At 41.1% G+C, this 14,599-nt stretch overlaps 1 protein-coding gene across 4 annotated transcripts; it reads left to right on the top strand.

Annotated features, from left to right (window-relative positions):
* The first annotated feature begins 5,776 nt into the window (after positions 1 to 5,776).
* Positions 5,777 to 6,971, top strand: LOC147633613 (copper transport protein ATX1-like). Of its 4 annotated transcripts, XM_086805880.1 has the most exons (4): positions 5,875 to 5,892; positions 6,025 to 6,083; positions 6,349 to 6,424; positions 6,638 to 6,971. In XM_086805880.1, the coding sequence occupies exons 3-4, from the start codon at positions 6,370 to 6,372 to the stop codon at positions 6,790 to 6,792; spliced, it is 210 nt and encodes a 69-aa protein (XP_086662006.1). In that variant the 5' UTR covers positions 5,875 to 5,892; positions 6,025 to 6,083; positions 6,349 to 6,369; the 3' UTR covers positions 6,793 to 6,971. The 4 variants fall into 4 exon arrangements, with proteins under 4 accessions (XP_086662005.1, XP_086662004.1, XP_086662006.1 ...); XM_086805879.1 differs by lacking the exon at positions 6,025 to 6,083 and having other exon boundaries at positions 5,777 to 5,892; positions 6,689 to 6,971; XM_086805878.1 differs by lacking the exon at positions 6,025 to 6,083 and having other exon boundaries at positions 5,785 to 5,892.
* Positions 6,972 to 14,599: the final 7,628 nt, after the last annotated feature.

Raw genomic sequence — 14,599 nt, 5'->3', positions numbered from 1 at the left:
CCGCCGCCGGCGACCTGCCTGGTGCTGCCGACGGGCCAGCGTCGGTGGCCAGGCGGTCAGCCAAGGCCAGCACCGGCGGCGGCGGGATGCAGAAAAAAAAAATAAAAATAAAAATTAACATTAAAATCCAACACCAGGGTGGTTTCCACCGCGGGGAAAAATTTACAGCAAGGGGCTGTCCCCGCATATATTTTTTTGGGGGGAAAAAGTTATACACGGCACTAGGGACTGAATCCCACAGCGGGATGGTATTCGTATTTGGGACATATGTTTCGGTGAAGCTGTTCCCGTAGAGGGACACACGAGACTTGATGACCGCCGCCTTTTACGGCTCCAAGCGGTTGTTCGCATGATAACTATCACAATTAATTTTTTTATGAGTTGCAGGCACCTTTCTCTCAGATCGGAGCATCCCGGAGTAGCGAACGCTTGTAGAGGCTCGCAGCGCAACACAAATCGGCAGTCGACGACAGTCGCGCAGGCGACTGTAAGGGGGGTGACAGTTCTCTCTCCACTGCTCATTTTATTAGCATTTTTTTATATTTTCATTTTTATTTGTGCAAGAATTAAAATATGTCTGCTAGGCGTAGTGTGTCTCCACCGCCTTCTTCTACTTCTCCAGGGTTTTCAGGTCTCTTGTCCTCAGTCGCGGGTTTGACCCCGACCGAATTGTCACGCCGTATATGCCCGACCGTTGTTCGGTCCGGAGTGCGCTCGTCAATCACGCGTGATCCGCCAGCGTGCTCCTCGTCTATTGACCCCGCCTTAGGACCCAGCGAGCCCGCAGCGGTAGATGACCCCTTTCTGGCAGATGGTGAAACATGGGAGAGTATGGTGAGAGTGTTTGAATGGTGCACCAAGTCACCCACCACCGTTGACTTCTCCCCATTGAATTCCCAAATTTCCACACTAGAGAAAGAAGACCAAATAAAGGATTATCAATTTCTCTTTTAAAATGAGCCAAATTTGCTAAATGAAACTCAACCTCTAAGACAAGCTCCAAAGACTAGATAGAATGTAATGAATTGGCATGAGAATTTAAGTCAAGAAGAGGGTGAAGTATTGGGTGCATTTTTATAGTCCATGCCTAGAGTGCTACTATAAGTTTAACCTCCCAAATGTTTCTACTAGCTTTCCTGATCCTTATGGCACATAGCATCTTATTGGTTCTTTGTTCTTGACTATTAGCTTGAGGATAATAAGGAGTAGATTTATGATGCACCACTAGAAATTAGTAATAAGGGAGAAAATAGAGAAGGAGATGCATATGTACTCTCAATTTCAAGTACCAACTTCATAAGCCTTAGCCTTAAAGTTTTGCAAAGACAAATAGATCACTATAAAGGAGAAGATTATGGTGGTTAATTCAAGGGATTGTACATGAACTTCCTCTGGTTGTCTCGATTCTTATGCATCCTTGCTCATAAGATAATCATATCCCCAGAAATGCTTCGAGATAATCATATCCCCAAGAAATGGAGACACACTTTAGTTTTTACAATTTAGAAGTATCCACAATTGCTCAAGCTAATGCAACACAACGTAAGGATAAGTACAACACTTTACTCCAAGAAGTTAAATCAAGATGCAGAACAAGGGCTAGCTTGGAAAAACCCAACTCTATAAGATCCTATCATTGATCTTCAAAACCCTACACTTTTTATGTCATGAAGGAAATGTCAAAGAAAGTAGAGTGATGGCGAAAGTGTTGAAGGAAAATCAAACAGAGCAAAGTGATAACCCTCAACTTCAACCTATATATTCCTCTTGATGTTAAACACTTCATCATGGTGTTAGATTTTTGATACTTTCATAACCCACCTGATCACCAAGTGGATTTTAAAATTTATTAACAACTTTAATTTGGTGCCAAATCTAGCTATCTAAGCCACCAATCTGCTTCTTCCAACTTATCAAGATTTGCGAAAGTGACATGAACAACCATGAGGCACATTTAAACTAACAAACCATCCCTTAAAACTACATTTTTGAATATGTTGTCCTCTCTAAGTGCTTCATTCTTGTACACTACTTTTGAAATATCACACCATTTTGATTATATATACCTGCATATATTCCTCAAATAACTAGCTAGCTGGTAAGTAACCCTATCAACAAATCTACAAGGGGGATTGCTAGTGTGATGACAAAATTGATATGTGTAGATCTCGATTGGGATTTGGATATCCTTATTTATGTGAAAAATGTAAGTCATTATTTATACTAGCACAAAATAATGTTTTGTGTTTATAGTTAAAAAAATATGGTATTATTGCATTTTTTAAAAGAGGTAAACCTGTTGCTCTAAGAAATTGAAATCAAATCAGCCAAATGTCTAACGAGTTATGATAAATCTTGTTTTAGAGGCAGTCTCATTCCTCCAAAAAATTGAAACCAAAGGAGCCAAATGTCCAAGCGACTTATGATGAGTGATAATGCTTATATTAATTCCTAATCAAGTAAGGAAAATTTTATAAAGCTTTAAAATCAGAAAAGAATCATGCATGTATTTGAAAAGAAACAAGAGTTAATTTTTTACTTGTAAAGGAAATTTTATAAAGCTTTAAAATCAGAAAAGAATCATGCATGTATTTGAAAAGAAACAAGAGTTAATTTTTTACTTGTAAAGGCTCCCACTCGCTAATGATATGCATGATCTTGAATAATTGGAAATTATAATTGACAATGTTTCCATTTGTGACTTTAGAAACATGAGAGATATCTAATCCATACTTCAACACCACATCAACCTCATGAGAAACTTATGCAACAAAGTCATTATGGATATTAAAATTGTAAAAATGTCCTTTCTATAAAATTGAGGCTAATAAAAGTACCCCTTATGTAAAAAAAATTCTCTTTTAGATAAAACAATTATTTTTATTGTGTATTTTTAACATGGGCCCCATGTTGAACTCATGGCTATCTTACATAATTTAGTAGGTGAACATTACCCCCACTCCCTCCCCTAAAAAATCTTATGCATGTATGTCCATATGTATGCACACATGCATGTGCACACGCACTCATAAGCGCGCGCACACACACACACAAAAGATATAATGAAGCGTTGACATTTTAGTTCCCTTTTCTTTCCTTTATTGATCTGTCCCTCTCACACACACACACACACACACACACACACACACACACACACACACAAAATAATGAAAACTTGACTTTTTAGTTCCCTTTTCTTTCTTTACATTTCACATAGAAACCCACAAACCTAAGAAGATATGGTATTTCTTGATGATCTTTTGAATTGACACAAAGCAAGTGAGCTATCAACAATACAACCTTACGTAAAGGGACCACCACACTCAAGTAGATATTAAAGATTGCGAAGGTTATAATATTAAGCTCCAAAAAACTTGATCACATATGGAAAACCAAAGAAGAATAAACTTTGATTCACACCCATGAAAACATATCTTTGTGTTTTAAATGATTACTAAAAGCATATAATAATATCTTGAATGTAGAATCACATAGATTTACACAAAGAATAAAATCTTTTGTAAAAGTGGATAATTATTTGTACGACTCACCACCAACATAGCACAAAGGCTAAAAAGGGAGTTTGGGAAAATCCCATTACCTTGGGAATTTGCTTTTCAATATACTTTTTAATGTATCTTCGGCATACCAAATCTAAAGTTGTCGGAGAATGTGGATTTAAAATCTACTCTTCAAGAGCTTTCCAGCGATATGTTAGACAAAAGCTTAACATTGAGTTTTGACAAAAGTTTAAAAGGGTTCATTGTGCCCCTGTCTTTTTTATCTTCTTGCAAAATGGGATTTGGGATTTTGCCAAAATCCCTAATATAGTCTTACACCCTCAATTCATCTCACTAATTAGTAATGTTACAGTTTTGTGACATCATTTGACATATCTCCTTATCATGGATCTCTAGACATAAACTTTGTCATTAAATTTGTATAGCATGATAAAATGTTATGAAGGAATAAATAATATTACAAAATAAGGAGTTTTTTAATTCATGTTACTAAATAAGAACAAAGTTAGGAAACATCATATCTAGGCTCCAAGTGTGGCTCTCATTAGTCAAGGAGGTTTGTCTATGGGCATGATCTTGTAGTCTTCATCCCCTTCACCTGCTTGGTTGTATCTACTTTTGCTAGATGATTTTATTTCCTTTTTCTACCTTAAAAATTTTGTTTAATGAATAAGAGTATTAAGAAAATTCCCATATCCCCTAGGCACATGTGAAAGGTAATAAATCATAGATCTACTTCACATATTTATGTCAATGTCTATATCATATCTTTGTAAATATAGATAAATTGAACACCCTTCATTGCATTATAAGCTAATAAAAATACATAACATTACACACTAAAAGTAGGCATATTAACATCACTAATGCACTTAGGTCATGCCATACGATTTATCAAAATTGATACCCTTAAGAGATGAATCTATAGAAAGGGGATATGATAATTGAAATCATTATCTCAAAATAACATGAAAATAAGTTGCTCTTGGATGAAATGATAAATTTGAAGCCATGATTGAAATGATAAATTTTTGCATGAGCTTGGAGGGAAACAATGATTGAACTTTTTTTTAAAATGGTTGTTATCTAGAGTTCAAGCACACAATCAATTATTGACCAAATAAATTAGACAACATAAAGATGGTTGGATTCTTGAGCTTTATGAACATTTGTTATTTTGAACATAGAAAAATCTTTGAAGCGTGTGGTCCTCATGAGAAATATTAAACATTTAATATTTTGAACATGTAAAAATCTTAAAGCATGTGGTCCTTAATGCAAAATAATGTTTTACAAAAGAATATTTTATATGCCTTTGAATTTCTAAAAGTATAATGCTTATAATTTTAGGTTTTATAAAATACTACAAGATACTAAAATCTTGCTACATGAAGTCTGAAGAAGATAATATAGGATTTGGCATTTGTGTATAATAATGAGCGATGTAGGATGGAGTTTTATGTCAAGGAAGCACCACTCACCCACTCCATGCAACACTCGCCGTCGATAAGCTGCATTGATTTCATCTATATTTGCTTAAAACTTTATGACTAATACAACATTTAGGGATGAGAAAGCCATATGCTTTTCCTTAAGAAGAGGATCCAAGGAGTGTGGGGTGGTACAACTTCAAATCCATGTACTTGTTCTCTTTTCTATATGTATATGTGTGTATGTAGTTTAAAAAAAACTAGAGATGAATCATGGGACAAACATGCCACTCGTATTGCACACCCAACATCAAGAAATTAGCACCCAACTAGGCGAGGCTGGAAGAATGTGGTCGAGACCACTCATACTAAACACGAGTTGGAAAAATATATTGAAAACTTTAGTAAACAAAGAACGATTGTCATCAACACCGTCTTCGTGTGAACTTAGTCTCGTTGATTATTGGTCATCTCTATATATATTATATAAAAGAAGAGTGTCACAAAAAATGCCACGTGGCAAGATTTTGGAAATTCGAGAAACACTTGGGAGGTTCGAGGAAAGGTAGGCTCTTATTACTCTAGGAATTTAAAAAATATCAAGCTAGGAATTACATATGTGGGGGACATATGACATAAATGTGATTTTTGTTCAACTATTCCATGGATGATTGATCAAAAGAAAACGTATTATTGTGTTGTGGGGGATGGCGTAGGAATAAAAAAAGAGGGAAGGAAGAAACATGATATATATCTTTATAAAAAAAACATTTTGCACACATATCGGCTGCACATACATGTATATATATATATATATATATATATATATATATTCATTCATTCATTTATTCATCATCATCTTCTTCGTCCTCTTCATCATCCCAGCTGTAAAGAAAGAAAGAAGCTGTAAAGAGAGAGCGAATATGGCGACCCCCAGCCAGGTCCTCTTCTGCATTCTATCCTGCTGCTTCCCTCTCGAGATGTTTTTTTGTTTGTTTGTTTGACTGTGTACCTCTTAATTCCATCGTCCATCGAATCATCTTCCTTTCCTCCCCTTTTTTTTTTCTCTTTAGATCTTGCCATTGATCATCCGCGAAAACCCTATTCGACATCTATCAGTAATCGCAAGCTTGTATGCATTTTCAGTATTTATGAACCCTTTTTTTTTAAAATAATTTTTTTTAATAAAAAAAATGTTGTTTTTCGTAAGAGTTCATCATGTTTATGCAAATGTATGTATGCATTTGGATATGTATTCATGTTATGTTTGTGTGTGTGTGGGGGGTGGTTGTCATCATATAGGCATGTTTATTATAGCCATGGATGCGTATGCTTATAGATAGTCATATGTTTTGTCGCTTGGGAATCAATATTAGCTGCTTGTTGTTGGCGAGCAGACTGTGGAACTGAAAGTGGCAATGAGCTGCCAAGGTTGCGTTGGAGCCGTCAAGAGAGTCCTTGGAAAAATGGATGGTAATGCTTTCAAGAAATTAGGGGTTAGCTTGCTCTTTTTCTACGTCATCGTGAAGGGATAATAATAATGGTCTATATTTTTCTAAATGGAAAAGGTTGTTATTAAGGATCTTTAACTTTGTACTTAAAATGCTGCAGTATTTTCTGCATATATATATATATATATATAATATTATATGATGTTAGTAAGGAACATGTGTTTTCCGCTTACAGGTGTAGAGACGTATGACATAGACTTGACTGCGCAAAAGGTCACTGTTACAGGGAATGTAAAGCCGGAGGATGTTCTTTCCACTGTTTCCAAGACAGGGAAAGCCACTTCATTCTGGCTGAACGAAGAGAAGACGGCTGCTAGCACCTTAGAATAACGGGGCTGATTTTTGGTGCTTGTATGATGACAAATCATTGAAGGGCTCAACTATACTTTTACAGGCATGATGGATAAGCCTTCCCATATGCTGATCAGAAGTCGGCTGGAAATAATGCACTGGTGAAGTAGATCCTATTAGTATTTGATAACTTTGTGTAGTATTATGGTTCATGGTTTTGAGACGTTCTCTGTTTCTAGAGAGTGAGAGTGAGAGTGTGAGAAGGGGGGGGGGGAGGGAGACAATGTGTGTGTGTGTGTGTGTGTGAGAGAGAGAGAGAGAGAGAGAGAGAGAGTCTTAGGGCATTTCTTTTCCTCTCCTAATCACCAAAATGCATGTTTCAATCTCTAGTTTCCAAGATGTTGATCATGGAAATTTGTCAAAAAGGTGCTGAAAAAGTATGTGTGCATGTTGGTTGTAATACACCCGTTGGAGATGTGTGTTATTTGGTTGTTTTCATTATTTTATGAAATGGGGAGTGTTGAAGAAGGGTACATATGCGTTAGTTTAGAGAATAAAAAACGCGAAGAGTTTTGGGTCATTTTTCAAGTCTCTCTGTTGGGACGTAAACTTGAGAGTTTGGGACTATTATAGGCTCACCCAAACCCCCTTTGAAACACATCCAACAAGAAGATTACATGATGAACCGCAACTTTCATGAGAATCTTTCCAATGGCCGAGCTCGTAACCCTTGAGGTCTCCAAGCTCCACAACTCCTTAAGAAGCAATTCCAGCACGCCTCTTGAGCGTTGTCACACCGCCGCATTGCACTACATGTACTCGTCCCTCTTCTCTTACCTCACTTCACTCACACACACTCACTAGCATGGATTAGAGAGAGGTTATCAAGATTACTAAGAGCAAGACTCTATTGCACAATGGAAGAGTTTTTTATATTATGAGATATATTCACTTATATACATGGCCATAAGTGTTTACACTCACTTAAATTATGGCCGACCAAACACTTTAGGCTCATAAGAGGCCAAATTCTATTACAATGACTACTCTCATATATATCACTTGGGACTTCATCTTGACTTACTACCACAGGCTCTTGAAGCGAGAATCACCATAAGTATTCCATCGGACCATTATGGGCGCCCGTCCAAGTTGTAGATTTGGACACCATTGCTTCATATCTTGAATGTATGACCTTTTGGTGTATCTACCTTGACTCCTTAATATAAGATAATGGTAGTAGCTCTTGTTAACCCTAGGAATGGGTTAACATTCCCCCCTTCCTGATGCTGATTGCGTCCTCGTGATCGCATTGAAGATCTTTGTGTGGGGAGAATTGGCAAGCTGTGTTGATGTCTTTTGATGTTGAGTGATGTTCAATGGTCTTTGTTCTTCCTCCGGAAGGAATAAGAAAGATAATACATGCATCCATCGTCCAATCTGTACCCATGAACTCGACTCATCTCCTCAGGAATTTTCCTACATAAGTAGGGTAGCAATAGGGGCAAAGAAATTATCCTACATAATCTTCTCTCTTGCTTCACTGACCAACGGATTTGACACTAATGTTATTGCAAGCAAGGAGGCTTTTCTACTAAGTGCATAGGCTTTTCTACCGAGCGCATATGCTACCACATTTTCCTTCCCTGGCCGGTACTTAATCTCAAAATCAAATTCCTGCAAGGTCTCCATCCACCTTCTTTGACGCATGTACTTTAGACTTTGATAATCTGTCATCAAGGTGAATCTCTGTTCCAAGAGATAATGTCTCCACAGCTTTAGAGCATAAACTACTGAGAGTAACTCCAAGTCATGGGATATCATAATTTTTCTCATGCATCCTGAGCTTTATAGATTCATAGGCTATTGCATGACCTTCCTGCATGAGTACACCTACTAAGGTAAAGCCACTGGCATCTGTTACTACTTCAAAGGATATGAAAAAATCTGGTAATTTAAGAACAGGGTTGGTTACTAAGGCTATCTTCAGCTTATCAAAAGCACTCTGACACATAGTGGTCCACTGAAATACGATACTCTTCTTGAGAAGGTTGGTCGTCAAAGGAGATGCTATGTGAGCATACCTAGGTATAAAGATTCGATACCACCCAGTTAATCCTAAGAATCCTCTAACTTCTTTCAGTGTCTTGGGCCCTGGCCAAATCTACGATTGCTTGGGGTCAGGAGAAATTCCATCTTTAGACACTATGAAACCTAAGTACTCGACATGGTCAGCAGAAAAAGTACACTTGCTCTTCTTTGCAAAGAGTTTTTGCTCTCTTAAGATCTTTAAGACTTTACGCACATGACCTTCATGATCTGCTGCATTCTTAGAGTATATCAGAATGTCATCAAAGAAGACAAGAACAAATTCATCCAAGTATTCTCTGTCTCATGGCGTGTGAAAAGAATCTTCCCACTGGCTAATTCTACTTGCATAGATTTCTCTACTTTCTGATCTAGGACTAACTTACGTAAACATCCTAGGGAAATAAAAGAATGTGTACTGCCTGAATCAATCAAAAGCTTAAAGTGCTTACCCTTGTACTCTGTTGGAGTATGAATGATTGAGAACTGACGATTCTGCCCTCGATGTTCAATGGCGGCATGAATCTGTCCTCTTTCTTCCTCCACTACATCAGCTATTGTGGCGGCTCTGGTTGCTGTTGTCTGGGGTGGAACTCTCTTTCTGGCTTCCCCAATTCTCGCGGAGGGAGACTTGAGACTACTCTACACTGAGGTTGCAGGCTGAGCTGGCATTCTTCTAGGGTTGCCTTAACTTTGGCGAGAGGGACCTTGATTAGACTGATACGAAGGGGTCAGTCTCGGCACTTTAGGACCTTGGCTTCCCTGGCCCATTGACATAGAAGGAGTTGGGCAGTCCTTGAGCTGGTGCCCAAAACCTTGAAAGCCAAAACATATGTTCTCACTTCTAAGCTCTTCCTTCTGCATCATGGAAAGAGCCGGAGTTCCAGAGCATGTGTTTTGAGGAAAGGGCCTTCCTTCTATTCTAAAACTTCTCGTATCTTGGGTTTAATTAGGACCTTGCTATCTCTTAGGAGGCTGAAAGTTGGAAGCACTTCTAGGGGTTTGGAATCTTTTGAAAGACGAGGGTGCTAGCTTCGAGGGGGACCTTGACAACAAAGGCCTTGGTGAAATCCTTCGCCATTTGCACTGCTTCGGCCTAGAAACTGGCTTACCATTCTTCACCAAGGTATCCAAGGGTTCGTTCATTCCTTGAATGAACCTGGCCCATTAGTTGTTCTTCATCCAGTGTTGGCGAGTATTTAAGGAGGAGAGCGAATGCTTGGTGATATTCCTCCGTAGTTCGACTCCCCTGGGTTAGCTCAAGAAACTCATTCATCTTTGTTTCCGAGAAGCCTGGATGACAAAATCTCTTTCTGAGGTAGGTCTTGAGATCATCCCACGTTTGGGTGTTCTGATCCAAGCAGTTTGACTTGAAGTGGTTCCTCCACGCTACTCTGGCTGTGTCTATGATCTTCAGCCTGGCAAGAGCCACCTTACTTTTATCGTTGACCTGTGACATCAAAGTACTCCTCCATAGCTTCGATCCACTTTTCTATGGCCTCACATAAGTGTTCCCCTTTACCCTTGAAGGGACCTGGCTGAGATCTGTGTAGAGCTTTACGAACATCAAGGTCAAGCTCATCCTCATCCACGTAAGGATCTGGCTGTCTACCATGATGCGCATAGTTCATGATTTTGCCAAAATAACATATCGTTAAATTTTCTATTCGACTTCGCTCCAAGATTCTAAGACTTAAGAAGTTAAAAAATAATTCCTTTAAACAAAGTAATTCGTTCTACTATGGATCCACGACATACATTTCTAATAAAAATCGTCTTTGGTCCTTAAGCTTTTCAACAAAGCTCTCATACCAGCTGTGAGACCCCTACCCTCTCTGTGCATCGAACTCTGGAGTGCTAGCAGCGGAAGTAGCAACCTCACACGCAGGGCGCAGAGCTTCCCACTCGGGGCCTCGTCCATGAATGTCCGAGCAAGGGACTAGTCCGGTGGTGGCTCTTCCAAAACCAAACTTGGAAAAACTTTCCTCGCCTAGAAAGCATAGGCGATTCCTCCAGGAAAATCTTCTAACAAAAATTTATCTAACGGGGACACATCTTTAGGAGCTGGCACATCTTTAGGAGCTAGGGAGGAATCTTACATGATCTAGTAGTTTGCCTCTTCCATGTTTTTCTGTCTCTGATTGAGATACCCTATATAGGAGAAGAAGGTATATACTGCAGTGTGTTGTATACGTTGTATACAAAGTATACAGTTTTGTATACAGCGTTCTTGAGGTCCGTGGCATGAATCAAGTGCATTTTGGCATCACAAGGTTTCTGGAATGATCTGGAGAGGTGTCATTTATATTGGTTCTGCACGATTTTGGGTGTTTGGGCTGTGCAGCGCGGTAAAGATTTGGTGTGCAGTAGCATCTACAGTGCCTTCAACAACATCGACCATCATACTTTTGCTAGTAACACTCTATTCTCTACTCTGTGTTATTTTTCATACACTTTGTAAGTGATTCAGTCAGTTGGCAGCCATCCAAGGGTTGCATTCAGTACTTGCAGTGTGTTGGAAGATTTTGCATTTGGTAGATAGTCATGGACTGGCAATAGTGATATATTCAACGTGTTGTCTGTTGAGGACAAACTTGATGGGACTAACTACCCATTCTGGAACGTTCTATGGAGAGAGGTCATTTTGGATTGGTTCTGCACAATTTTGGGTCTTTGGGCTGTACAACGACGGCAAAGATTTGGTGTGCAGCGGTATCTACAGTGTCTTCAAAAACATCAACCATCATACTTTCACTAGTAACACTTCATTCTCTACTCTGTGTTATTTTTCATACACTTTGAGATGATTCAATCAGTTGGCAACCATCCGGGGTTGCATTCAGTGAATACTTTCAGTGAATACTGAGTACTTGTAGTGTATTGACAGATTTTGTATTTGGTTAGATAGTCATGGCTGGCAGTAGTGATGTATTCAACATGTTGTTTGCTGAGGACAAACTTGATGGGACTAACTACCCATTGTGGTCCTATATGATGAGACATATATTGGTTGCTAAAGGCCTTTGGAATGTGGTTCAGTGGTAGTGAAACTCGTCTTGTTTCACAACTACCAGTGCAACTAGGTGCTGCAGGTATACAGAAGTAGAATATGATACAGATGTGGCACCTCCACATGCACCACCAGTACCTCCCATTGTTGCTCAAACGAGATGGGATGGAAGAGATACACAGGCACATGCATTGCTTGCACTTTCTGTGAAGAAGCAAAGCAATATTCCTCATATTCGATCATGTAAGACTTCAAAATAGGCATGGAATGCACTTGCTACATTATACTTGGTGCCATAGTCAGGGGACGGAAGGGACGAGTGCTTGGAACGGAGGGACACCGAAACGGGATGGGAATGACAGGGGACGGACGGACATCCCCTAAAAAGCGTCACTCACAGGGGGGACGGGGACGGGGACGGGGATGGGGATGGGGACGCCTCAAGAACGGGGACACCGGTGGGGGACGGTTCTGTGAGGGGACGACAGGGAGCCGTTTGCGCGTTTTTCTATCGTTGTGCTTGCCGTTTATAGCCGTTTGCAGTCGTCATTTCCAGTCGTTGTTGCAATCGCCGCTTGCTTGGGCCTTGGCCCTTGAGCCTTTGAGGCTTGGCCCTCTCTCTCTCTCTCTTGCCCTTGAGGCTTGCCTCTCTCTCTTGCCCTTGAGGCTTGCCTCTCTCTCTGGCCTATCTATATAAGAACAAGCCTCTACAAGGCTACAAGCATACACAACTTTCAAGCTTTCAAGCTTCTTCTAGCTTCCAACTTCCAAGTTCCAAGCCTCTCACACAAGGCCCGCGGGCCGCCGCCCTACTATCTAGATTCTCTCTCTCTCTCTCTCTCTCTCTCTCTCCCTCAAGCCTCTTGAGTCTTGAGTCTCTAGGCCTCTCTCTCTCTCTCTCTCTCTCTCTCTCTCTCTCTCTCTCTCATTCCTCAAGGCTCAAGAGTCAAGCCATCTTCAACCATGGCATCCTCCTCACGTGCCGGGGCTTCCCGTAGAGAAGGACAACGGGATGGACATGGTGGGAGGAGGTTAACTACACCCCATCCGCTCATGGAGGCGGTGGTTCTCGACCATGGGTATGCAAGCTTTGCCCGTACCGGGGCGAACGGGTGTGGCGCCGACAAAGTGCAAGCCCACCTCTTGCATGAGAGTGGGCATGAGGTGAGGTTTTGTACGAATGTCACGCCCGAGAAGAGACGGGAACTTCTTGACAAGCTTAGTGTCTACTACGAGGCGGTCGAAGCAACAAGAAGGACACCACGAGTGGCCGTGGATCCCGCGATGGGGAGAGGAACTCAAGCCTCTACAATGGAGTCATGTGGTGGATCGGGATCATGCACATCATCACCTTCACACAAGTCGGAATGTTACTCCATCCACGATGCCGGCACCCTCCATCTCCACAGCCTCTCAACCATTACGTGGCCGACGACGACAATCTACACTTGGGGAGAATTGGAACCCCAAGTTGAAGGAGGAGGTGGATATGGCGGTGGCCCGCTTCTTTTTCCACGACCACATTGCCTTTCAAGCGGCTAGGTAAGTGCAATCGATCATTGCCAATTTATCATTCATGTTTTCATCATCCTAGTCCCCTTCTCATTATTAGTAAATTACTTTCTTGAATAGGTCGGAATACTTCAAGGTCATGGTTAAGAAGATTGGGGAGTATGGCTCAACCTATATGCCCCCCTCATCCGATAGCTTGCGCACTACATTGCTCGAGAAGGAGAAGCGCATTGTAGAGCAAGCGGCCGACAACACAAAGCGGCAATGGGAGAGGAATGGAGTCTCCCTCATTGTGGATGGATGGAGTGACACCCGCAAGAGGAGTATTCACGGCATGGTTGCATATTCCCGCGGAGAGATGTACTTCATCTCATCTCATGATGCATCCGGCACTGGGAAGAGCGCGGATGTGCTTGCGGCGGAGTGGGCTACCACCATATGGAGATCGTTGGCCCCGAGCATGTAGTGGGCTTTAATTTGCGGATGGGGAGCCTTCCAATAGGGCGGCAGGAGCTATTCTCCAAGGTATGTATGGACATGTCACGATGTCCTTTTGTATGGCTCATTGCCTAAACAGCCTCCTCAAGGACATCGGGGCATTACCATGGATCAACCCGCTCATTGAGGAGGCCAAAACCATGGTCTCCTTTGTTCTCAACCACCAAAGACTTCGGCATGAGTTCAACAAGAGGTCCTGTCTCTCTCTCCTCAAATATTTCGACACCCGATTTTTCTACAAGTTTCTCATGTTGGGCCAGTTGAAGGATTGTAGCGATGCTTTGAGGGGACTTTTCCTTAGCGAGATGAGTTTGTCGCCACAAGCAAGAGTCCCATACAAACACTGGCCAAGAGTATAGGCTACGGGCGGATGACGCCTCTTGGTGGGAGCGTGTGAAGACCACAGATGCTATGGTGAGGCCCATAGTCCACCTATTGAGGATTGTAGATGCTATGCAACCATGCATAGGCAAGGTTTACGAGGCCATGGATCGCATGATAGAGAAGCTGAAAGACTTCGTGCCTGACGAAGACAGATACGAGGAGATCCATGCCTTGTGTCTAGGAAGGTGGAATTCTTACTACTCTCCACTGCATGTAGCAGCTTATGTGGTGGACCCAAAATTCCAAGAAGGCAACAAGCAAGAGAGCAATCGGGAGTGATGTACACGTCATTTCATGGCTCCTATGGCTGTCATGATGCACAGGTTGACCGCTCCAAAGTTGGTGCTGCTCTAT

Source organism: Cibotium barometz, chromosome 12 (assembly GCF_041138505.1).
Source record: "Cibotium barometz isolate CiBa-2024 chromosome 12, ASM4113850v1, whole genome shotgun sequence".
Lineage (NCBI taxonomy): Eukaryota > Viridiplantae > Streptophyta > Polypodiopsida > Cyatheales > Cibotiaceae > Cibotium > Cibotium barometz.
Note: the sequence above shows the minus strand (reverse complement) of the source record. Positions and strands in the feature narration are given on the sequence as shown.